Source organism: Rhincodon typus, chromosome 5 (assembly GCF_021869965.1).
Source record: "Rhincodon typus isolate 14 chromosome 5, sRhiTyp1.1, whole genome shotgun sequence".
NCBI classification, from domain to species: Eukaryota; Metazoa; Chordata; class Chondrichthyes; order Orectolobiformes; family Rhincodontidae; genus Rhincodon; species Rhincodon typus.
Window position 1 is genome coordinate 114,923,124 of NC_063336.1, and position 23,651 is coordinate 114,946,774.

A 23,651-nucleotide genomic window follows, 5' to 3' on the forward strand; every position below is an offset into this window, starting at 1 on the left:
GTGATGAAGGGTCTAGGCCCGAAACGTCACCCTTCCTGCTCCTATGATGCTGCTTGGCCTGCTGTGTTCATCCAGCTCTGCACCTTGTTGTCTGGAATGATTTAATGTTGATCACTCTATCTTGTTGAAAGATTCCAGTTTGGTAGGGTTTAGATTTTTTTTTGGACTTTTTCAACTCACTTCACATACTGACTGTCTTGAGTAACTGGAGCTGTTGCTGCAAGATCAGATTGGCTACTCGGTGGATTCTGTTCAAGTTAGTCAGTGATTCTGCTGAATGTTTGGACCCTGTTTATGCCATATTAGAATGGCTCTTTGGCACTATCGTTCTTGTTTTACTAATTAGTTCCAGGAAAACTCCATACAATCCAGCTGATGAGAAACTAAAGTAACTCGACATTGTTGTGTATAGATTAGTCACATTCATGGTGTGATGTAGGTACCTGGGATGGTCCTTTATTGCAAAAATAATAGAAAATTTTCTGTTTTGCTTCTTAAGGAATCATTTGGTGCTTTTTAGTAGTGTTTCACCTTTCCTGATTCTAGAATTTGGAGTTCTTAGCTCAGAGACTTATTTGACTTGATATTGAGTAGAGAACGACGAGTTGAAATCATTAACTGTAACAGAAGTTGGAAGCAATTTTGGGTTGATTTTAATGCCCTTACCTGATAGGAATGATGTAGGGATGTAGGCAAGTAGTAAAATGTCGAGGTCATACAAGGATCCAGCATGTTCCTACCTATTGCATACCACTAGTTATATTTATCTTAATTCAGGCACCAGAAGAGCATTGATCCCTGCAAACAAGCCAACTTATAGTTTTGACAAAGGTCTTGATGATAATACAGTCAGTAATGACATTTTAACATGTGTAGTCATGGAGTGAACAAAAGAAGCCAAAGTAAGTTTAGAAATATCGATTAGACTCCATGAAGAGTCCTTTGGTCTCCCAAGCCCAGCATTGTTTATCCTGTCCAGAACTGGCAGTGGGATTCAAAGACTCTGCTTGTACTTGTTTGATTGGGTTGGGGGTTGTCTTGGGCCCCACTTTCCTCAGACTTCAATCTGATGTTTACTTCTGCTGCCAGCCATGATGGCACTCCAGGTTAGAGGCTACTTTGGCATACTTAAACATGGCCTGGGAGCTTCTCATAATGCTCCCCATAGAGTTTTCCATTTGCTCTACCAGCACACCTGCTTTGAAAGTGTTCCTTTTTAGGTTAACACCCTTTTCTTTACAAATCCACCAAATGCAGGTGTAATCGCTCAAGAAAAGCAATTCAGGCTGAAATGACAAACTTCTTTTCAATGTTAATCCTTAAATATTTGGCTTGGAGTAGAATTCCTGCTAAACTAGGATGTTCATAGGAGTTATGTCATGTTTGGGTTGCTGGAAGGATGGTTGACCATTGGTAGAAAGTCACCAGGTTAGAGATTCATGACAAGATTATAAAAGTGTTTGAAATATGTCAATTATCCATTGGTTTTAGGCAGTAGCGGGCAGTATTCATACAGGATGTACTCGGATGAGATAGACCTCATTGGGGAGTAAATTCTAAAATCTGTGGATGATGCAAATGGAGTATTTTGGTTTTATGATGGCTTTAACTTGTTCCATGTAGTCAGAATTTTATTTTTATTTTGTTCTGCTTATAGAGATCTGGCTATTGATCTAAGGATCAAGTTGGGAGATTGGTTTCGAGTTTTGCAGTTGTTAAAAACTGGTTCTGGCGATGCTGATGATGCTCTACTTGAGCAAGCCTATAATGCCATTGGAGATTATTTTGCAGATCGTCAAAAGTGGTAAGTAACAGCATTGTTATGCGAGATGACATAAATAGACAATGGGAGGCTCTGAAGTCCCACAAACATTCTGTCAGTTTCTTGTGATAAATTGGATGAAAGTTGATTAATACCTCAGAGAAACAGTAAAATTAGCCATTTAAAATCTGCAATTCTGCCAGTGGAGATGCGAATACCAGTGAAATTTCAGGGCCACAGATGTTTTGGAAACGGAAGACCATTGGCCCATTTAGCCTCCCCTTTCCATTTCCTTATTATCGGGTGACATGAGAACCTTCAGACATGAATTACTGTTTGCAATGATGCCCTCAGAAGGACTTCATTCCCCTCTTCTATTACATCCTCAGAGGTAGGGCAGCTAACCTCTTGCTATTTGGATCTCTTGACTGTGGCCGCCGTTGACTTGCAGCTTGTATCTGCATGACACAAAACAGATGTTGCAACCAAAGAGCAAGAAGTTGTGGCAAATTAAGATGAAATACACATTGTGGGTAATGAGGAAGTAGCTTAGCAAGGGACATGGAAGTTTCAGCACCTTCACAGAAGCAATCCTGGCGTTCTCCCGCGAAGGCCAAGATTCTCTCCTTGTATACGATGAGGAACTGAATGTCGAACAGCCCATCAGCCATCCCTTTCAGAGCTGTAATAGGCATTTTCTCCTTGATCAAGAGAAGTTGGAGTGAAGGCATGGAATGAGTGAGATGAATCTGGGTGGCACAGCCGTTAGTGCTGGTGTGGGAAAAGCAGTCAGTTGTCCCAAGTGAGTGGGTAGTCAGGGTTGAGGGCATGCAGGCTTAGTAGTTTGGGGTATGTAAACAGCAAGTAAGGCAAGACTTTACATGCAAAATAGAAAGCAGTATTGAGATTCTGGACTGCCACTTCTGCACTGACTCAGGGAGTGACCTTAGTCCAGGCTGGCAGCTCTGGTGCTGTAGCCTCCTCTTGTGGTCCTGGAGTAACCCTCCTTTGTTCCAGGTCCATGTCTACAAAGCGGGTTACAATTTCCCTTTATCTGCTGTGCCTGGAGTGATTAAATTGAACCGTATAGGACTGTTTCAGACTGGTAGTACTTGACTGGCACACAGTGACATTCTAAATATGCCACCGGCATCATGGATGCCAGTCTATCCTAGGATATCTGGCCAGTAACAAGTACTTCTGGCTAATGGCAAGTGGTAGAATTGAGCTAGCATCAGATGAGAATGAGAGAGCCTCCCAATGCGGTAGGTAGTAAATTAGTCGAGTTTAGAATGATAGCGTGAGGTGCCTTGCTTGACTTCAGAAAGAGAAACTCTTCATGAAACTCGAAAATGATACTTATCTAAAAAATGGTAAGATTCATCCCAAAGGATCATAGAGTCATACAGATCGTTCAATCCAACCAGTCCATGCCGAACATAATGCCAAACTAAATTAGTCCCATCTGTCTGCTCATGGCCCATATCCCTCCAAACCTTTTGTACTCATGTACTTATCCAAATGTCTTTTAAACATAATTGTACCACATCCACCACTTCCTCAGGAAGCTCATTCCACACATGAACCACCCTTTGTGTAAAAAAATTAGCCCCTCGTGTTTTTTTTATAAATCTCTCTCCTCTCACCGTAAAAATGTGCTCCCTGGTCTTGAAATTCCTCGTTCTAGGGAGAAAACAACTACCATTAATTCTATCTATACCCCTCGTTATTTTATAAACTTCTATAAAGTTGCCTCCCAACCTCCTATGCTCCAGTGAGAAAAGTCCCAGCCTATTCAGCCTTTAAAAAAATGGCTGCAAAGTGGTAAGAGTAGGGTGAAATAGTGAAGCCTGAAATTTTATGTCATACAATTAGCTAAGGAGAAAGAACATTGTATTGCTGATTCCTTAAGCTGATAAATCAAACTAAGCTGGATGCACAGAATTGCTAATTCACATTAATGACTCTGATTTTGAATCCTTGCTTCAGAATTTGTATCCAGCTTTTTGATTATGATGATCTAGTCAATTATCAGATGAGAAAGTGTATTTGGATTTTATATGATCATGTTGATTGTTTTGGATATTTGCTAATTAGATATTGTGTGAAAAATTTTGATTAAAAGAAATCAATCCAAATAGATGTGGTTTCAAATCTCGTTTCCACTTGCAGGATGAATGCTGTTCAATACTACGTTCAAGGCCGGAATCAGGAGCGGCTGGCAGAGTGTTATTACATGCTTGAGGATTATGAAGGTTTGGAAAAACTGGCAAATGCGCTACCAGAAAATAACAAACTGCTTCCTGTAAGTATTGGGAATAATGTATTCTTATTGGAGTGAAATGTTGAGGTTCATCTCCCTTTACAAGTAGGATAAAGTAAATATTCATTGTGAGTTCTGTTTAAATTGAAATAATAAATTGGAAAGGATAAGTGAAAGAAATAAAACTTAACCTTGGTAACTAGAGTACCAGATAAATTTATTCCCATCAGTTGAAACAATCAATTAGTTTAAATGATTAATTAATCTTTGACTATGTATTTGAATCAAACAACTTTTAATTTGAAACTTTATTTCATGATTGACCCAAAGGGAATTTTGAGAGTCTGAATTTGGGTGACATGTCAACGTGTGATAACTAATGAAGGTTAATCAAAATTAATCAAACTTGTTGATGAATACATAGGTTTGATTAATTGATAATTGTCATTTGTTTATTAAGTCAATCCTTCAGGTTGAGTTAGCTAACATTCACTCTCTATGCACTGTAGAACTAGAGATGCTGTTAACTTTGTTAACCTGACTGATATATATTGAACCTGGACCAGTGCCGTTGTTCATAGATGCTTGTGGAAGTCACAACAATCTGTCCTCCAGCAGTTTACTACTATTACCGTCATGCGTCCCCAGAGAAATGATATTGGTTTCATGGAGCACAAACCTGCTGTCCTGTCTCAGGATAACGTCATACATGTTTTTCTCACTTTGCCTGCACCCTTGCTGTTGGCCAGTTAGGCAGCTAGCCCAGACTGCTGCCAGGCCTATTAAGTCCATGATAATAAAACAAAGAACTGTGTAAATGCTGGAAATCTGAAACAAAAATAGAAATTGCTGGAGAAACTCAGCAGGTCTGGCAGGTCTGTGGAGAGAAAGCAGAGTTAACATTTCGCGTCTAGTGATCCTTTAGAACTGATAGCATCTAGGGTAAAGTGATATTATCTTCATAACAAAGAGTTGTCGGGTGTGGGGAAGGAGTGAGCTGGTGGGTGGAGACAGAGCCCAAAGAGGGAGAGTGAGGAATAAAGAATTGTTGATGGTAAGCGAGGGAAGAAGAAAAGCTAGATAGGTGATAGTGCAGATTATGATTGGGTGAAAATGAGTCAGCTGTGCTGAAAGCAACACATTTCATGACGGGTCGTGGGGTGTGGGAGTGAGTAAATAAAATGGAAGGTGCTGTTCAGGCTGTCCTGAAGGCTGCAAGGTCCCTAATCAGAAAACAAAATAGTGTCCCTCCAGCTTGCACTGAGCCTTGTAGAAGCACTGTAGCAGGCCTGAGAGAGAAATGTTGGCATGGGAACATACTGTCAGATTTTTACGGACAGAATGAAGAGTTTCTGCGCAGCAGTCACCCTGTCTGCGTTTGCTGTCCCTAATGTAGAGGAGACCACGTTGCTCCCATTGTTAGATAATGAACTGATATTGCTAACTTCTATTCACTAGACTTGTTAGTGGTGTATCAGTGATTTAGCAAACGACTAATTTTTTTTTAGGGAGATGGTGGTATTGTCACTGGATTAGTAGTCCACAGACCTGGGCTAATGCTGTGGTGAAAAGGGTCGAAATCCAACAGAGTAGATGGTGAAATTTGAATTCAGTTAATAAACTGAAATTCAAAACAAGCCTTATGATCACCGTAAAACTAGTTCTACAGTAGCGTGGTTGACTCTCAGCTGCTACAAATTCTTATAGAACGAGTGAAACCGGAAGGGCTATCTCGCATTGACCGAGGCACCAGAAATGATAATGACATACACAGCCCTGTTGACTATACAGTTTGGTCCTTACTGACATCTAAGGGTCTCTGCTGCATTTGGGAGAGCTGCTGTACAAACCTGTCAAGCAATAGCCTGATGGCATTTTCCTGGAATCATACCTTATAGATAATATTCTTGACACCATCACCAGAGTATGTCAGTCTCATGGGTATGCAGGACAGACCCGCCTGGGCTGTTGGCACAATGGTATACAGTCAGGTGGCAGTTACCCTGAGAGACTTCAAGGTTGGCCTGGACTCCTTGAGATCAATTTATACATAAACAAGGAAACCTGCTGCTGATTACCCTGTTCTGCATCCTCCCAGTTGACGAATCAGTTCATCAAAAGGCACTCATTAAGGAATACAAAGCTGCTCAGTAAGATAAGAGTCTATGGTGATGGGGGTGATATATTAGCCTGGATAGAGAATGGATTCACTAATAGAAGATGAGAGAGTTGGAATAAGGGTAATTTTCAATATGGCAATCTGTAACTAGTGGAATGTCACAGGCATCAGTGCTGGGATTAACGACTTGGATAAAATGAATGTACAATCATCAAGTTTGTAGATGACACTAAAATGGGTGGAAAGGCAAGAGGTGAGGATGACACAGAGTCGACAGAGGGATACAGACTGGTTATATAGACAGGTGAGTGATCAAAAACTTGGCAGATGGAATATAAAGTGGGAAAATGGACTTTGGCAGGAAGAATAAAGAAGCTAACTGTTACTGAAACGGGAAAAGAACACAGGAAGCTGCAGCACAGGTGGATTTAGGCATCCTTGTGAATGCATCAGTAAAAGCTAGCATAAACATTCAGTGGATAATAAGGAAGACAAATAGGATGGTGACCTTTATTTCTAAGGGAATGGAGTCTAAAAGTTAGGGAGGTTTTGCTAAAACTATCGAATGCACTAATCAGACCGCAGTTGGAATGCTGCATGCAGTTTTGGACTCCTTATTTGAGAGAAAAATATTGGAGGCAGTTCAGAGAAGGTTCACTTTATTGATTCTGCGCAGTAAGGGACTTCCATATGAGGAGAGGTTGAGTAGGTTGAGCCTGTACTCATTGGAGTTTAGTAGAATGAGAGGTGGCATTATTGAAAATATAAAAGATTCTTCTGGGTTGGGGGGAGCTTTGCATGTTAGATGTGGAGGGGTTGTTTTCATTTGTTGGAGAGTCTTGAACCAGAGGGCATAATCTCAGAGTAGAGATTAAACCATTTAAGACCAAGATGAGAAAGAAAGCCTTTTGTCAAGGGGTGGTGAATCTGTGGAATTGTTAACCACAGAGTGAATTAAAGGATGGGTTGTTAAGAATATTCAGTGCTGAGACTGACAGAATTTGAATTGATAAGGTCATCAAGAGTTATGGGGAAAAGGCAGTAAAGTGATGTTGATGATTCAGATAAGCCATGATCTCATTTAATAGTGGAACAGACCCAATGGCCAAATGACCTACTACTTCTCTTATGTTTTATTGTAAGGAAGTCATAAGATGGAATAATACATTTGACCTTATCCTTATCAATCTATCTGTGACGTATGCATCTGTCCATGATGGTATTAGTAGGCGTGACCATTGTGCTTTCAAAACATTGTGGGTGCCCTCTATAATGTTACTTGGTACTATCAGTTTGCTGAATGAGATAGACTTCAAGTACATCTAGCAACTCAAGACTGAGCATCCCTGTGGGTGTGTGGGCCATCTGAAGCAGCATTTATCACACCGATGTCTAACTGGCAATATGGAAAATTGTCCAGATATATTCTGTTCGGAAAAATCCACCTTGGCTAGTTACCACTCTCTCAGTTAATGTCAGTCATCAGCGAAGTGATAGGTGTTATTCCTAGCATAAAGGGAGATGGATGTAGTTATTGAGGTCAATCACCAAAGCCACAAGACCCATTACAGGAGTTCCTCATGTCCACACCTACCTGTCTTCAGCCGCTTTAATAAGGCCATAAGTGGGGAAGTTTGCTAGTGGCTGCTGAGTGTTCAGCACCATCTATGACTCCTAAATGGCAAGTATCAAGTATGCTGCACAATAACCAGCTCCACAAGACAGAATCCGAACATTGTTTGTTGATATTCAACGACATTATCATCACTGAATCTCCCGGGATTGATATTCTGGGGTTGCCATTTATCAAAATCTGAAATGAACCAGCCATATGAATACTGTGGCTACAAATGCAGGTTGGAGACTGGGATTTTTGCAGTGAGCAACACATCTTCTGTTCGCCATCTACAAAGGCAAGTCAGGAGGGTGATGGAACACTGTCCATTTGCCTGATGCTTGGAGCTCTAACGACACTGAAGAACTCAACACCATCCAGGAAAATGCAGCCTGTTTGATTGGTTCCCAGTCTAACTCCTTCAGCATTCACTTCCTCCACAACCAATGCACAGTGGCACCAGTGTGCACCATCAGCAAGATACACTGCAGAAATTCATCAAAGCTCCTTCTAAAACCACGACCTGTACGATCTAGAAGGACAAGGGCAGCAAAAACAAGGGAACACCACCACCCTTCATCATGACTTTGAAGAGCTATATTGCTGCTCCCTCTCTATTACTGGGGGAAAAATTTCCTGGAACTCATACACTATAATGCTGTTAGGGAATCAATACGTTTGGACTGCAATGGCTAGACAAGGCATCTCACCACCCACCATCTTCTTGAGAACAGTTAGGAATGGCAAATAAGTAATGGACTGTCCAGTGATGCACACATCCTGCGAATAAATAAAAAATAAATAAAAAATGGTCAGTTAAACAATTCATTTTTAAGTCAGCACACTGTTTCAGAATCATCCCATTAATAATTTCAAGTGGGATTAAGTTGAGAACTATTTTAAACTGGGCTTTTAAAAATATATTTTACTTATTCTAAGAAAAAAACAAAATCTCTGGAATTTTCTTTACTGGCAAGAAGAACAAAATGAGGCTTTCACAGTGAAAGATTTGTCTTTGTCTACCCTTTCCACTCAGAACTCCTCCAGCATTTGGATGTCAGAAAGAATTTTCTTCAGTCACTTAGACCTATAGTAGTTCTTTTGTACAGTTAAGACTTTTTGATAACAGAATTTTGAATATTTTGATTTTTTTTACAGGAAATAGCCCACATGTTTGTTACTGTGGGTATGTGTGAGCAAGCTGTAGCTGCATTCCTCAAATGTAACCAAGCTAAATCTGCAGTTGAAACCTGTATACATCTGAATCAGGTGGGATAATAAAAGAGAAATGTATAATTTTACACAATAATTTTCTAATGCATTTCTTCATTTTATTTATGAATTCCTAAATAATAGAATGAGGACACAGAGTTAGATGTTATGGAATCGAGTCTTACATGGTAACAAACAAGGTGCATTTGAAACATAAACAAATAGGTTGACTACAAACCTGCAAATTCTTCTAGTACATACCAATGGCAGGCAGTAAGTGTAGGGGAGATTCCTGGCCAGTTATGCAATGGTAAGAAATTTGGAGTCTATACCATCACCATCCATAGCTTCAGATGACAAAATACATGGAAAATTGTATGTTGTTACAGCATATTGAACTTCCTGCATGAACTGTAAAACACGACCATCATCAAAATATAGATTTTTTTTTTCCTGGTCAAGCACCATGAATTGTAGAATTATTTAGCAAAAAGAGGCCATTCAGCCTATTATGCCTGTACTGGCTCTTTGGAAGAAGTGCAGGACAGCTGGCAAGTTATTTTGTTCCTTTTCAAGTATTTATGAAATTCTCTTTTATATGTTACATTTGAATCTGCCTTCACCACACAGTGGGCAGTGCATTCCCTATTGTAACAACTCAATGCATTTACAAATATTTCCTCATGTTGCTTCAGGTTCATTTGTCATTTATCTGATTGCCTGCCCCTCTGCCACTGGAAGCTGTTTCTCTTTAATTTTTCGGTAAACCCTTTAAGATTTTAAACACCTATCTCAGAGCTCCTCTTAACTGCCCTAGGGAAAGCAACTTCATTTTCTCTAGAGATTACAAAGTGTGGAGCTGGAGGAACACAGCAGCCCAGGCAGCATGAGAGGAGCAAGAAAGTTTTCTCTAGTCTCTCTATATAACCAAATTCTTTCATCCCTGGTACAATTTTATTAAATCTCTTCTGCACTTTCTTTCTAAAGCTTAGACGTCTTCCTAAAGTGTGGCACCTGAATTGACCACATTACTCCAGCTGTGGTCTCACCAGAGTACTTTAAAGCTTAGCATTTTGTCTTTTTTTTATTTGCTATACATACATTTACAAGCTTAAGAATTCCGAACAAACTTTTAACAGCTTTTTTAAAAACTTACCTCCTCACATTTAAAGACTCGTGGACATAGACTAGTTAGCATTGTTCATGTACCTCTTTTAAAAATGGACCATTTAAATATTATTACTTCTTCCTATTCTTCCTACCAAAATTAATCCAATCACACTAATTTTAACTATTTTGTCAAAATATTTTCAGTGGAATAAAGCTGTTGAATTGGCTAAGAATCACAATATGAAAGAAATTGGATCACTTCTGGCTAAGTATGCAACTCATTTGTTGGAGAAGAATAAAACTTTGGAAGCAATTGAACTTTACCGTAAGGCCCATCATTTCCTTGATGCTGCAAAGCTCATGTTTAAGGTACAGTAGTTTTCTTCCCATAACTGAGGATATCTTTGGAGATCTTAGAGGTATGTATAGCACCAGGTGAATTTCTACAATTGGTTTTACAACTTCTATCTAATAATTTACTTACCTAGTTATTTCTAAAGTTATATATATATTATCTTTATTCCCTGGTATTTAGAAGAATGAGGGGAATCTCATAGAAAACTATAAAATCCTAACAGGACTTGACAGGGTAAATGCAGAAAGAATGTTCCCAATGACTGGGGTGTTTAAAACCAGGGGTTGCAGTCTAAGGATGCGGGTTAGGCCATTTAGGACTGAGATGAGGAGAAATTTCTTCACTGAGGGATTAGTGGGCCTGTGGAATTCTCTGCCACAGAGAGCATTTGAGGCAAAAACATGAAATGTCTTCAAGAAGGTGAATATATAGTTCTCAGGCTTTACAAAATCAAAGGATTTGGGTGAAGGTGGGAACAGGGTACTAAGTTGGATGATCAACCACAGTTGTATTGAATGATGGAACAGGCTTAACGGCCAAACTCCTGTTCCTATTTTTTACCTTTCTGTCATTAGGAAGGAATTAATACTGGACCATGTGAGACAACAACAAATATAACTTAGTTGTGCATTATAAACAGCTTACTGACCAACTCTGACTTGATTTATTGTTGTCACATGTACCTAGGTACAGTGAAATGTTTTGTTTTGTGTATTGTACAGGCAGATCATACCGTACAAAGTGCATTAGGGTAACTAATGCACAATCTGAGATTTTTTGTTCATTCTTATGGTACTGTCCAGTGGTCAAATGTCCATTCATTAACAATTTGTAACAGTGTCACAAGTATAGATTAACTAATTCAGCCATGCATTTCCAATTGAAAAATAAGTCTATTTGCAAAGTTATCACTTGTCAGTTCATCATGAACTTAATGATTTATCGTGATAGGTATTTCTTTCATCTGAAGTGCAGTGAAGTAGATCATCAGATCGAAATGCAAGATCTTGTTAATCCCAAAAACTGCTAAAAGGTTATATTTTCTGATGAATGTAATAGAAGAGTGATGAATATAATAGCCCAAATGTTGCTTTCCTTACTCACTGCTACTAAGGAGTAAATTGGACAGCAACTTCTAATTTCTGCGTACTGGCAGTAAAATACCTAAACCAGCAAATTACTGTTTAAATTGCTGACATCTTCCAGAAATTTCACTAAATTGGTACAGTCCTTGAAATTTGGCAATCAGATCAATGAAGGCTGTAAAGTTGGGCTACTTTCCTAATAAACATGCACAAAAAACATAGAAACATAGAAGATAGGAGCAGGAGGAGGCCATTCGGCTCTTCAAGCCAGCTCACCATTCATCACGATCATGGCTGATTGTCCAACTCAATAGCCTAATCCTGGTTTATCCCCATAACCTTTCGATCCCATTCACCCCAAGTGCTATATTTAGCAACCTTTTGAATACATTCAATGTTTTGGCATCAACTACTTCCTGTGATATGAATTCTACAAGCTCACCACTCTTTGGATGAAGAAATGTCTCCTCACCTCCATACTAAATGGTCTACCCCAAATCCTCAGACTGTGACCTCTGGTTCTGGACACAGCCAACATCTGGAACATCCTCCCTGTATCTACCCTGTCTAGTCCTGTTAGAATTTTTTAAGTCTCTATGAGATACCTCCCTCATTTGTCTGAAATCCAGCAAAAACAATCCCAACCTAGTCAATCTTTCCTCATACATCAGTCCCGCCATCCCCAGAATCAGCCTGGTAAACCTTCGCTGCACTCCATCGAGAGCAAGAGTATCCTTCCTTAGAAAAGGAGACCAAAACTGCATACAATATTCTAGATGTGGCCTCACCAAGGCCCTGTATATCTGCAGCAACACATGCTTGCTCCTGCAATGGAAACCTCTCTCAATGAAAATGTTGAGGAATATCCATTTTTAACAGTGTTTTATGTCTTAATTATTCCCAAACAGTCTGTCATTGAAAATTTGCTCATATAGCTGTGGAGTCTCATTGGTTCTGATTTTAATTACTGTTAAAAATTTTTAAAAATAATCTTTATTTCTTTCTGTCTCTTTCATTTCATGTTGTCATCTTTCTTTTGCTTTCTATATCTTCCTTGTACATCATTTTGCTTTGAATTAAATATTACAGTGTACCCTTCCTAGTTTAGACCTTGCAGGTCACATTCTGGGGGAAGGATTGAGAATGGAGTTGACTATTGCCAATGCAAATATGGCTGCTGTGATCTCTCTGCACATGCTCAGTTGTGCTGTGACAGGAATGCAAGCCCAATTGCACTGTCAGCTGACAGAATTTGGAGTTGCATGATGTCAGAACTTACCTGATTCATGTTTTCCCTCCTACCAGTCAATCTACAACATCGATACATTGGAACACTGATGTCTCCTGCAATGCGTACGGATGAAAATGTTTTATTCCTCTTTAAATTCACTAGTGACCTTTTTGACACTGTGTAATTTGTGACACAACTATGTTACGCTTTACTGAAAATGGCTGGCCATCATTCATTCCCAACAATGTTCAAGTGTTGCTTTCAGAATTTGCCTTCAAATATTTCATGACTGATTGATTGACAGTGGGAGATGCTGATGCGTTAACTTATACCCAGAGTTTTATTTAAACAACTGCAACATTGTACCCAGAAGTAGCATTGCCCATAAATGCAGCCAGATGAAAACAGTTACTGTGCTAATAAAACAAAACCGTTTGAAGTCTAGTTTTAGGTCACACTTTTGGTGCTAATTGCTGAATACTAGAAATTGAACTTGTCTGGCGGCATTTAAAGGACGTCTGTATGTTTAACACTTAGGTTCTGATATGGACTCCACACACCACTTTTGTTTAAGATGTAGGGTGTGCTGGCTGGCACAAAGAGGCATGTTTCTAAATAGTAAGGACCAAGGAAGAAAATGTTTTCAATTCAATACTTCAGCCACTGGAGCAGGAGGTCCGGCAGAAGAGTGATGTTCTGTACCTGCAGTTGATGGTTGGAGTTCGCCTCTTCTCTAACAACTAGTGCTATTTTACTGTTTTGCCTGATTTTCATGTCCTCCACCTATTCCTACTGCAGAATAAGGGAAATGTTTAGCAAGAGACCCATGATATCCCTCCACCTGACGACTATCATAAGGCATTCAGTGAGGTGCAGTAGCACTTTGTTCGGGTGAAGTCTGCAGATAATTTCCAGAATAAATGTTGAAGATTATTAAATCTTGACAAAGTATCCTACAAAATCTCTCAATGATTTCAAATGTTCTCCTGAATTTTCCAGCAATTGATAAATAAAATGTGATATATCTTTTAGTAGTGCTTAAAATCCTGAGCAATCCTGTGTCTAACAATGGCTGTTGGGAAAGGCCATTGGGTTGACACAATCCACCAAAATACATTAGGTCTCTTAATTTTTTCTAAGCAATTATTTCAACGCAAGCTTCAACTGCTTTGTTAAAATATTACCTCATATTAAACATGAATATAACTGCCACTTCAGCTGAAGACCCCATCTTTACAGAAGATTTTCAACACCTGAAAGAGCAGTCAAAAGTTGCCCCATGCATGTTTCAGTAAGGATTCTTCAAACTGCTTCGTTTGTCCTGTTCACTCAAATGCCAGATAGCTTGTACAAGGTGCCTCACTGTTTTTGCTTTCTAATTACAGGTTACAATTTAAAAACCACAGGAAATCTGGGGGCAATGTTTGCCTCACGAATGATCACTTTCCATGCAATCTTGGCCAGTTCTGGCTTGCTTTTGCTGTCAAAGTAATAGCGAGCTTAGTGTTGCTCGCCATTATTATGTGTGATTTTGTCTTATGACACGAACGAAATACCCTATGAATTGTTTAGCTCTGAAAACAATGAGTTAGGTATCAACAGAATTGATTAAATGTTATACATTGACTTTGAAATATTGCCTGTTTTATATGGTTTTTGAATATTCTCCTCTTGAAATCAGTTATTTTGTAATTTTGTTCAGATTGCTGAAGAAGAGGCAAAAAAGAGAACTAAGCCGTTACGTGTTAAGAAACTGTATGTGCTGGCAGCACTACTTGTGGAAGATTATCATGAACAAATAAAGAACACTCAGAGAGCAAAATTGAAAGGCAGAAGATCAGAGGTATTGCATATAAAACAAATTTGATATTTAACTCTGATCAAGTGTTCTAATTTCAACAATATACGTAAAAATACAGCTTTAGCTGTTAAGAAGTGATGCTTTAGTTTTCTAAGTAAGGAACATGAATATTTTTACTGCATACTGTACCTCCTATTCAGCCAGTGAGATGCTGGGAAACAATACCATGGCTACTGACCTAAGTGTTGCCCAAGAGAATACTCTTTATGTTTGAGCACACACATTAACAATTGATTTTAACTCAATTGGCCTGGGTGGAAATTGAGCAGTCTGGTAAACAAAATTACCTGTGGGATTTTGCTACACCATCTTCTTGTCTTGATCTTCACTTACTGTTCTGAGCTGCAGAAAGCTATACCCACTGGAAGCTCATGGGCTTATCCTTTAAATATGAAGGTCAGGATCCGACTGCAATTATAGCTGCATGGGAAAGTCATTTTAGCTACCTGCCAACCTAGTGGAAAGAGGAGATGGGTTCCAGAGGCAGCAAGAGGTTTATTATTAGCTTTTGAAGAGCTAGGTTGTGCAGAATACCTTGTTCCAAGCTCAACACTCTCCCAAGCAATTAACAAATGCCTCAGGTCATTCTTTCAGTGTGCCATTAGAATCTCCTCTGCCAATCTTTGGAGCACTAAACAATCTGTCTGAGCCAATTCAGTGTATGGACAGTGTATAGTTCACTTAAAACCTGACACATTGATGAAGCAAATGTGTGTTAATTCAAAAGTAAAACTAGCATGTTAGAAATTCATACGGAAGAATGATCTTGTATAAATCTGCAATGTCTAAAATTCTGAAGATGTGCTTAGGTATTTATCATTGATTTGTTTTCAGACCACATTTCAATTCATAAAATGAATTGACCGATTTTATTGTAAACCCAAAATATTGGAAATTTCCAGCACATCAACCTGCATCCAAAAAAGGGAGGTTTTTAAACATGTTGGATATAACACAGCATCTTTAATTCTGTATTGAAATGATTTCTATAAAGTTCTGTTTGGTTTAATGATATAGTGCAACAAATGCATGCTACATTTTTTGTGCGTTGTTTCAGGCAACAACAGCTCTAGCTGGGTTACTTGAAGAAGATGCTTCTTTGTCAGATAATCGCATTATTGATAATGCTTGGCGCGGGGCTGAGGCATATCACTTCTTTTTGCTCGCTCAGCGTCAGCTTTATGAAGGCTATGTAGATGCTGCAATGAAAACAGGTATGTATCATTTGAGTAAAATAAGTTATCCTTGAAGCTGTGCTCTGTTTTTGCCATGAAATTAGAATTATTTCTGGTAATGGGCAGGGAGATAGTTTGGCAGATAGTAAGATTGAGAGGACAGAGATGTGGATTTAAGCCCAGCATGGAGAAGAAAAACAGTATAACTGCTCATGTGAGGCAAGCAGTTTATGGATAAGCCTGGTGAACAGCTGTAATTATAAAGGATTGCGTTTACAGTTTTTGCAGTGTCTTCTCGCATAGCATCATCATGATGCAGACTGATGAAAACATGGACGCTATGTCGACTCCACTTTGGAGACACTGATAAGCTGAGTTGATGAGGACTATTAGTGTGCACCACCATAAATGTTAACTGTTCATAATTTTTATTTACATTGTAGTCTTCTGAGTATTAACGAGGACTGTTATATAGAGCAGTTTTCTAAACTTTTCAGAGGAATCTGTATGTCCCTGCAAATGTTGTTCTAGCAACTGATAATAAACGTCTAGTGTCAAGTGGATTGAAGTGTGGACGGGGGCGAGAGCTCTAAAGCCCTGTCAGAACAGTTCTGACAAAGAGACTCTGTTTACCTTTCAATATTAGCTGCCAGACCTGCTGAGTTTCTTCAGCAATTTGTTTTTTTTAAACTATTATTCCTTATTCTTCTCAACCTGACTTCTTCAATTGCTATGGTTGACCACAGACCTTCCTTAAACACCTCTCCATTGTCACTCAACGTCATTAGCCAGGTTTCATTTTAACCCGTCCAGTCACTGTCAGAGAATCATCTATAATCTCTTTTCATTCTAGTGCCTTTTGCTCTGATGCATCTAAAGGATCTGTCTCTCTATTTCTCATTTGCACACCCTTCGTGGTATCATCTGAAAATGTCAGTTTTCACATGTATGTTAATGACACAAAGCTATTCTTTATCACTAACTCAAATCTAGACCCCATCACTGACTTCACATTGTCAGGTTGTTCTTTTGATTTGGTTGTAGGATGAAAGAATTTTCCTGTAACTGAATATTGAAATAACCAAAGCCATTCTTCGTACCTACTGGCTCCCCCTCCCTGTCAAGTGTCTGAGGTTGATCTGAGAACAACTTCCAATCATATATCTGCCTCACCATCTCTAATATCACCTGACTTCACTCTTACCTCAACTCACTTTCTACTGAAGTTCTCATATATTCACTTTGTACCTCTAGACTTGACTGTTTCAATGCATGCCAGGCCCACCAAGTTGTAAACCCTCTCCCTATAAATGAGGCAATCCAAGACTCCACCTCCTGTGTCCTAACTCAACAAGCGGATGAGATTTTTTAAATGTTTTGGTCAGTTACAAAATATTCAGTGGTATTTGTATCTGAAAGAGTTTTTTTCTCAGATGAGCTGTCATACTTGGTTAGCAATATTCCTTTTCTGCTTTCAGTAAATTGTACAGCACTGTCATGCCGTTAATCTTATGCAGTGGTACCACAGTGGAATGTCTAGTGCATCTTTCATCAACTGTTCTATTTTACTCTGGTAAACCATCATGGAGACACTGATTTATTTTATTAAGCAGTCTGTTATATTTTAGGTTGCTACAACACTGCCTTTTCTTGTAACATAGCTTGCAGCACCGCTTTGAAAATTGAAACATCTGGTTTTAGTTTAAATATTTATCAATCGTAAATGCTTGCCTGTCATCTACTTGCATTTATTTTGTGCCTTTCATGAGCTTCGGATATCCCAAATTGAAGATGCTACAAATAACTAGTTTTTTTTTCCCTATAAGTATGTAATATCTGTCAAAAGTATTAACAGTTCTCAATGTATCTTCATGCAATTATCAATAACAGAATTTGAATGAATGGTTGCAAAAATACAAAGTTTCATATTGTAGAAGAATGTTTATTGTTTCTTTGTCAGTAAAACTGAAATCTTTCAGATTTTGAGCTGTTTTAAAATCTGATTTGGTTAACCTTTTGGAAATATATAGTTAAATAATTTAAGTTAGGATATTTGCCATTATACATTTTGTTCACAGGAATTATATTATACAGGATTTACAGCAGAACTGTATGACAGAATGAGCAGAAAATAACTATCCCTCAAAGTTCTGAAATCTGCTCTGGATGCTTACATTTCAGCTAGTTAATTCTAGGGTAGAATTGTTATGGGGTCAGTGGCATGGTGGTAACTGATTATCCTGAAGTCTCGACTAATGCTCCAGGCATGACCACAGCAGCTGGTGAAATTTCTGTACAATTAATTAATAAATCTGGAATTGAAAGCTAGACTTGGTAATCATGCCATCAGACAACTATCATTTAAAAAAAATGATTCTTTAATTTCCTTTAGGGAAGGAAATCTGCCATCCTACTTGGTTTGGCCAACTTGTAATTCCAGACTCTGAGCAATGTGATTGAGAAAGCAAGAACTGCAGATGCTAGAGTCAGAGTCAGTACAGTGTGGAACTGGTGGAACACAGCATGTCAGGCAGCATTAGAGGAACAGGAGAGTCGATGTTTCGGGTCAGGACCCTTCATTAAGACTGGGGAGAGGGAAGGGAGCTGGGAGATAAATAGAGGGAGTAGGGGGTGGGGCTGGGAGAAGGTAGGTGGGATGGTAATAGGTGGATGCAGGTAGGGGGTAGTGGGGATTTGTCAGTGGGAAGGGTGGGACAGATAGGTGGGGAAGAAGATGGGCCGGTTGTGTCAGGTCAAGGCGGGGATGAGAGGGAGGATTGGACATGGGATGAGGCTGGGGGTGCCAGCGTGGGAAGATTTTGAAACAGGTGAATTCTTTGTTCATGGCCATCAAGCTGTAGGCTCCTGATGTGGAATAGGAGTGTTGTTCCTCCACTTTGTGTGTGGCGTCATTGTGGCACTGGAGGAGGGCCAGGAAGACATGTCACCAAAGGAGTGGGAGGGAGAGTTAAATTGGTTAGCAACTAGAAGATGTTGTCGATTATCGCGTACAGAGCCTGTGTTTGGTCTCGCTGATGTAGAGGAGGCCACATTGGAATCAACAGAATCAGTAGACCAGTTGGAGGATGTACAGGTGAACTCCTATTGGATATGGAAAGTTTGTCTTGGGCCTTGGATGGGCATGGGAGGAGAAGTGTCCCTCCTCCTCCGCTACATTGATGACTGTATGGGTGCTCCCTCGTGCTCCTATGAGGAGCTTGAACAGTTCATCAACTTTACCAACAGCTTTCACCCCAACCTCAAATTCACCTGGACCATCTCTAGTACATCTCTGATAACTATCTCAGCACTGACATCTATTTCAAATCCACTGACTCCCATAGCTACCTTGACTACACCTCCTCTCACCCACCCTCCTGCAAGAATGCATTCCCTTGCTCCCATTTTCCGCACTTCTGCCTTCAGACCCCGTCCCCCCCAATAAAAATAAGGACAAAATCCCCCGGTCCTCACATACCACCCCACCAACCTCCGCATCCAGCGTATCATTCTCTGCCACTTCCATCACCTGTGATCCGACCCCACAACCAAAGAGATATTTCCCTCCCCACCCCTATGTGCCTTCCGTAGGGGCCGCTCTCTCTGCGACTTCCTCGTCCGCTCCACACTCCCCACCAAACCCACCACACCCGGCACCTTTCCCTACAACTGCAGGAGGTGCGACACCTGCCCCTACACCTCCGCTCTCACCTCCATCCAAGGTCCAAATAAAATTTTACATAACCAACAGGGGTTCACCTGTACATCCTCCAATCTGGCCTATTGTATCCGTTGCTCCTGGTGTGGCCTCCTCTACATCGGTGAGACCACGCGCAGACTTGGTGACTGATTGATTCATGGAGCATCTGTGCTTTGTATGCTATAATCAACAACACCTTCAGGTCACTAACCATTTTAACTCACCCTCCCACTCCCTGGGTGACATGTCCATCCTGGGCCTCCTCCAGTATCACAATGACGCCACACGCGAACTGGAGGAGCAACACTTCATATTCCACCTCAGGAGCCTACAGCCCGATGGCCTGAACATAGAATTCACCTGTTTCAATAATCCCCCCACCCCTGGCCTTATCCTATGTCCAACCCTCCCTCTCATTCCCGCCTCCTTGACTTGACACAACCTGTCCATCTTCTTTCTCACCTATCCACACCACCCTTCCCACCTACCATCCCCCAGCACCACCCCTCCTCCCTCTATTTATCTCCCAGCTCCCTCCCCCCTTCCCAGTCCTGAAGAAGGGTCCCGACCTGAAACGACTCTCCTGCTTCTCTGATGTTGCCTGACCTGCTGTCTTCCTCCAGCTCCACATTGCATTAGCAATGTGATTGATTCTTAACTACCCTCTGAAATGGCCTAGCAAACCAGTGGATCTAGCAAACTGCTACAAACACCAGATGAACTGCAGCAGTTGACAGATGGTGGCTCAGCATCTTGTTCTCAATGACAAATAGCAAAGGCCAACAAATATTGAATTTGCTAGTGATTCCCACGTCCAATAGAAGAATAAAAAATGACTAGTGAAGATTACCTTATGTAGAATTTCACTGTGGCATGTAATTAATGAACAACTGAAGTTTTTGCCCTTCTTGTCTTCCTTAGTATCATTAATGAATAAATAAAATTTACTAATTTGCGTTCATGACCTTTGGTCCTACTTTATTGGCTAACAAAGTAATAATCTTGTATATGGCTCAGTTGCTAGACATCTATTTTGTGACAACAACAGTGTGGGTTCACTTCCTGCACTAGCTGAGGTTACAATGAAGGACTCTCCTTCTCACCCTCTCCTGAAATGTGACAACCCTTGGGTTAAACCACCACCAGTCATCTCTGTCTTTAATGAGAGAGCAGCCCTATGGTCTGGTAAAACTACTGTGACTTTACCTTATTTACTATGCCATATCTCTTGACCTTCTATCTGGATTAAACCTTTCGCATTTGTTTCCCCCCGCCACGGCTACTTAACAAAACTTTTTGTTCCGTATTATTATCCTTTACTATTTCTGTACATTGAAATTAAACTCCAGTCCAATTCTGATCTGTTCATTGGATACTTACCGTCACATGTCTTTCTTTTTCGCATTGTGCCCTTCCAAGCCCAAAATGAGCTAAGGGTTTTTTTTTTAAACAATGAAATATTTTTTAAGTATAGCTACTTGTCATGGCACAATTTTTTCACTTCTGTGCAATACTTTACATTTATAAGTATCAAATTCCGTTTGCCACATGTCTGTTCAGTTGCTGATCTGAATTATTTTGCAGCAGCCTCTTTACCAATTTTAGTTGTTAGCAAGTCAGTGCAAATTCATTTTGGAATTGGAAGTAATGACCTGTGAGAGACTCCATTGAACTTAGTGTCTCTGTAGATCACTTTCCATCTGTCTATTCACCTCTCAGTAGTAGTTTCCTTTTTTTTAAAAAACAATTTCTGATGCAAGTTTGATTTGTGCTGATCACATTTTCTCAAGCAGTTGCCTTTTCATTTCTTTCTGAACTGGAAATCACTTAATATTGTCATGTGTGCAAGGTCCTCCTGCAAATATTGATAAGGCCATCATGCTAATTGCTGAAAAATATCACTACCCAAAAGAGGTAGTTGTATTAGTGGAAATAACATGCTCATAAACCAACAAATTCAGAAAATTAGAAATAGACATGTTCACTGTGAAGATGTCACCTGAATTAATTCACACATCTCCAGGATTTGGAGCATCCTATGCCTCAAAGGGAATTTAATTTTGAGCTTGCTTATTTAGATTTAGAATAGACTTTTACATTCTATCCTTAGTATAGAGATATGTATTATAAACACCCATTTTAATTGCTTTAGGTCAAGTCGGAATAGCAGACTCTACTATCCTCCAAGTCCAACCTTGATCCAGAGGGTCAGTTCATAAGAGGAGCACTCTGAGACACATGAGTGAAATTCAAAACATATGGATCAGAACTAACAAAGCAAATACATGTGCAGTTTAGTATGCTTCAATACAATTTAATTTTGAGTCATTAGTTTGGAAGTGGGTCCTTTGATTGAGATGAGTCTTTTAATTGTATGTGTTTATTGTAGATAGTTTGTCATGAAGCCAAACAATTTCATTTTGTAAATTTGCAGCACTTCATTTGCGTGACTATGAAGACATTATCCCACCAGTGGAGATTTACTCTTTATTGGCCCTTGCTGCTTGTGCAAATCGGGCTTTTGGGACATGTTCCAAAGCTTTTATCAAGCTTGAATCTCTAGACACGTTGACTTCGGAACAGAGACAACAATATGAAGACCTGGCCCTTGAGATCTTCATCAAGCACAGCCCTAAAGATGGCAAGAAATCCGATTTGGACAGTCTCCCAGAAGGGTTGGTATAAATTGCTTGACTGTTTAAAATAAAAATTGCAATAAGGTTTTGATATGGTGCGTTTGGTAGGAACATCTAGAAGCCTTAATACGGCAAAACTTTCCACAAGGTGTTTCAGTGAGGAAAATGGACACCATGCAATAGTAGAAGAGTTAGGGAAGTGACTAAATGCATGGCATACAGATAGGAAAAAACATTTTGATAGTAGGATAGGAAGAAAGGAGGGCTTATTAAAGAAGGGTATTTCAGTGTACAGTTTGAGATCAAGCTAACTGAATGCTGTGCCACCAAATTGGAGTTGAGGGACAAAGCAGGCTTCACGTGTTGACACGTTCTGCAGAGGAGAAAAGAAATGACAAAGGTATGGAGAACTTCATAGGCTGAGAATTTGAAATCCAGTACACCGGAAAATTTGAAATACTTAAAGTTGGTGAGGATAGATGAGAAAAAGGATGGGCCATGGATGAAATCTCAATGCTATTATAGTGACCCTGTGGGTGGACAAGGAATATTGATTGCCAAATCTTTTCACAGTACTTGTTAATTAATTCACAGTAGAAACTAATAGTCTGCAGCTAAAAGCAGCAACATAAACTTGAAAGAATTTCAATGAATCGAAATTGGACTGAACTGTTCAAGAATGCTCTTTAGTATTTTGATTTATGCAGAAGAATATCCACGACATTTGCTAATAAAAGCACCTGAAGTTTAAATAGTACTTAAATATAGAAAGCATGTTGACATGCTTGTTAGATTTTAACTCAAAATTCCTTCTTTTGCTTTAAAAGCAATTTTGTGGTGACATGCTATCACACAAATTTTGAGTATTAACTATGTGAATCATCTCAAATGAAAATCAGACACTGATACTGGTATCTGCTGTTTTATGCAAATAAAGACACGTCAGCCATTCTTAAGCTAGTGGCTTGGATCAGTTCACCACATGGCTGGTTTGCAGTGCAGTATCACCAACAGCGTGGGTTCACTTCCCATACTGGCTGAGGTTACTGTGAAGGATTCTCCTTCTGAACCTTTCCACTCACCCTTGGGTAAAACCACCACCAGTCATCTCTCTATAATGAGAAACCAGCAGAATGATCCAGTACGACTATGGTGTCTTTCCTTTTCTTAATTTTGAATGTCAGATGACAAGTTGAAGAGCTGGTTTTAAAATACTTTGATTTTTCCTTTTTGGTGGATGACAACAATGTAATCTTATAGATATTACAAAGCATTTATTGTAAACTTTGTGTGAATGAAAATACAAAATTTCTCATTTCTTTCCTGCAGAGGAGAAGGAAAACTTCCAACTTGTGTCGTGACAGGTCGGCCAATTGCAGACTACCAGTTCTGGATGTGTGGTGTCTGTAAACATTGTGCTCATGAACAGGATATAAGCAACCACAATTTTTGTCCCTTATGTCATAATCCTGTTGGATAGATCAGCAAAGGCTAAATTAAAATAAAGTTTACAAAGCAGTAATGGTT

At 39.6% G+C, this 23,651-nt stretch overlaps 1 protein-coding gene across 1 annotated transcript in view; it reads left to right on the top strand.

The window, feature by feature from the left end:
* The window catches only part of wdr35 (WD repeat domain 35), a 92,646-nt gene extending 68,995 nt beyond the window's left edge, over positions 1 to 23,651 (top strand). Inside the window, exons 19-27 of the mRNA XM_048597123.1 lie at positions 353 to 388; positions 1,658 to 1,804; positions 3,935 to 4,067; positions 8,918 to 9,028; positions 10,286 to 10,450; positions 14,455 to 14,595; positions 15,671 to 15,827; positions 21,923 to 22,163; positions 23,454 to 23,651. Coding sequence (XP_048453080.1) covers positions 353 to 388; positions 1,658 to 1,804; positions 3,935 to 4,067; positions 8,918 to 9,028; positions 10,286 to 10,450; positions 14,455 to 14,595; positions 15,671 to 15,827; positions 21,923 to 22,163; positions 23,454 to 23,604 — 1,282 coding nt within the window. The 3' untranslated portion in view covers positions 23,605 to 23,651. The remainder of the gene's footprint in view (positions 1 to 352; positions 389 to 1,657; positions 1,805 to 3,934; positions 4,068 to 8,917; positions 9,029 to 10,285; positions 10,451 to 14,454; positions 14,596 to 15,670; positions 15,828 to 21,922; positions 22,164 to 23,453) is intronic.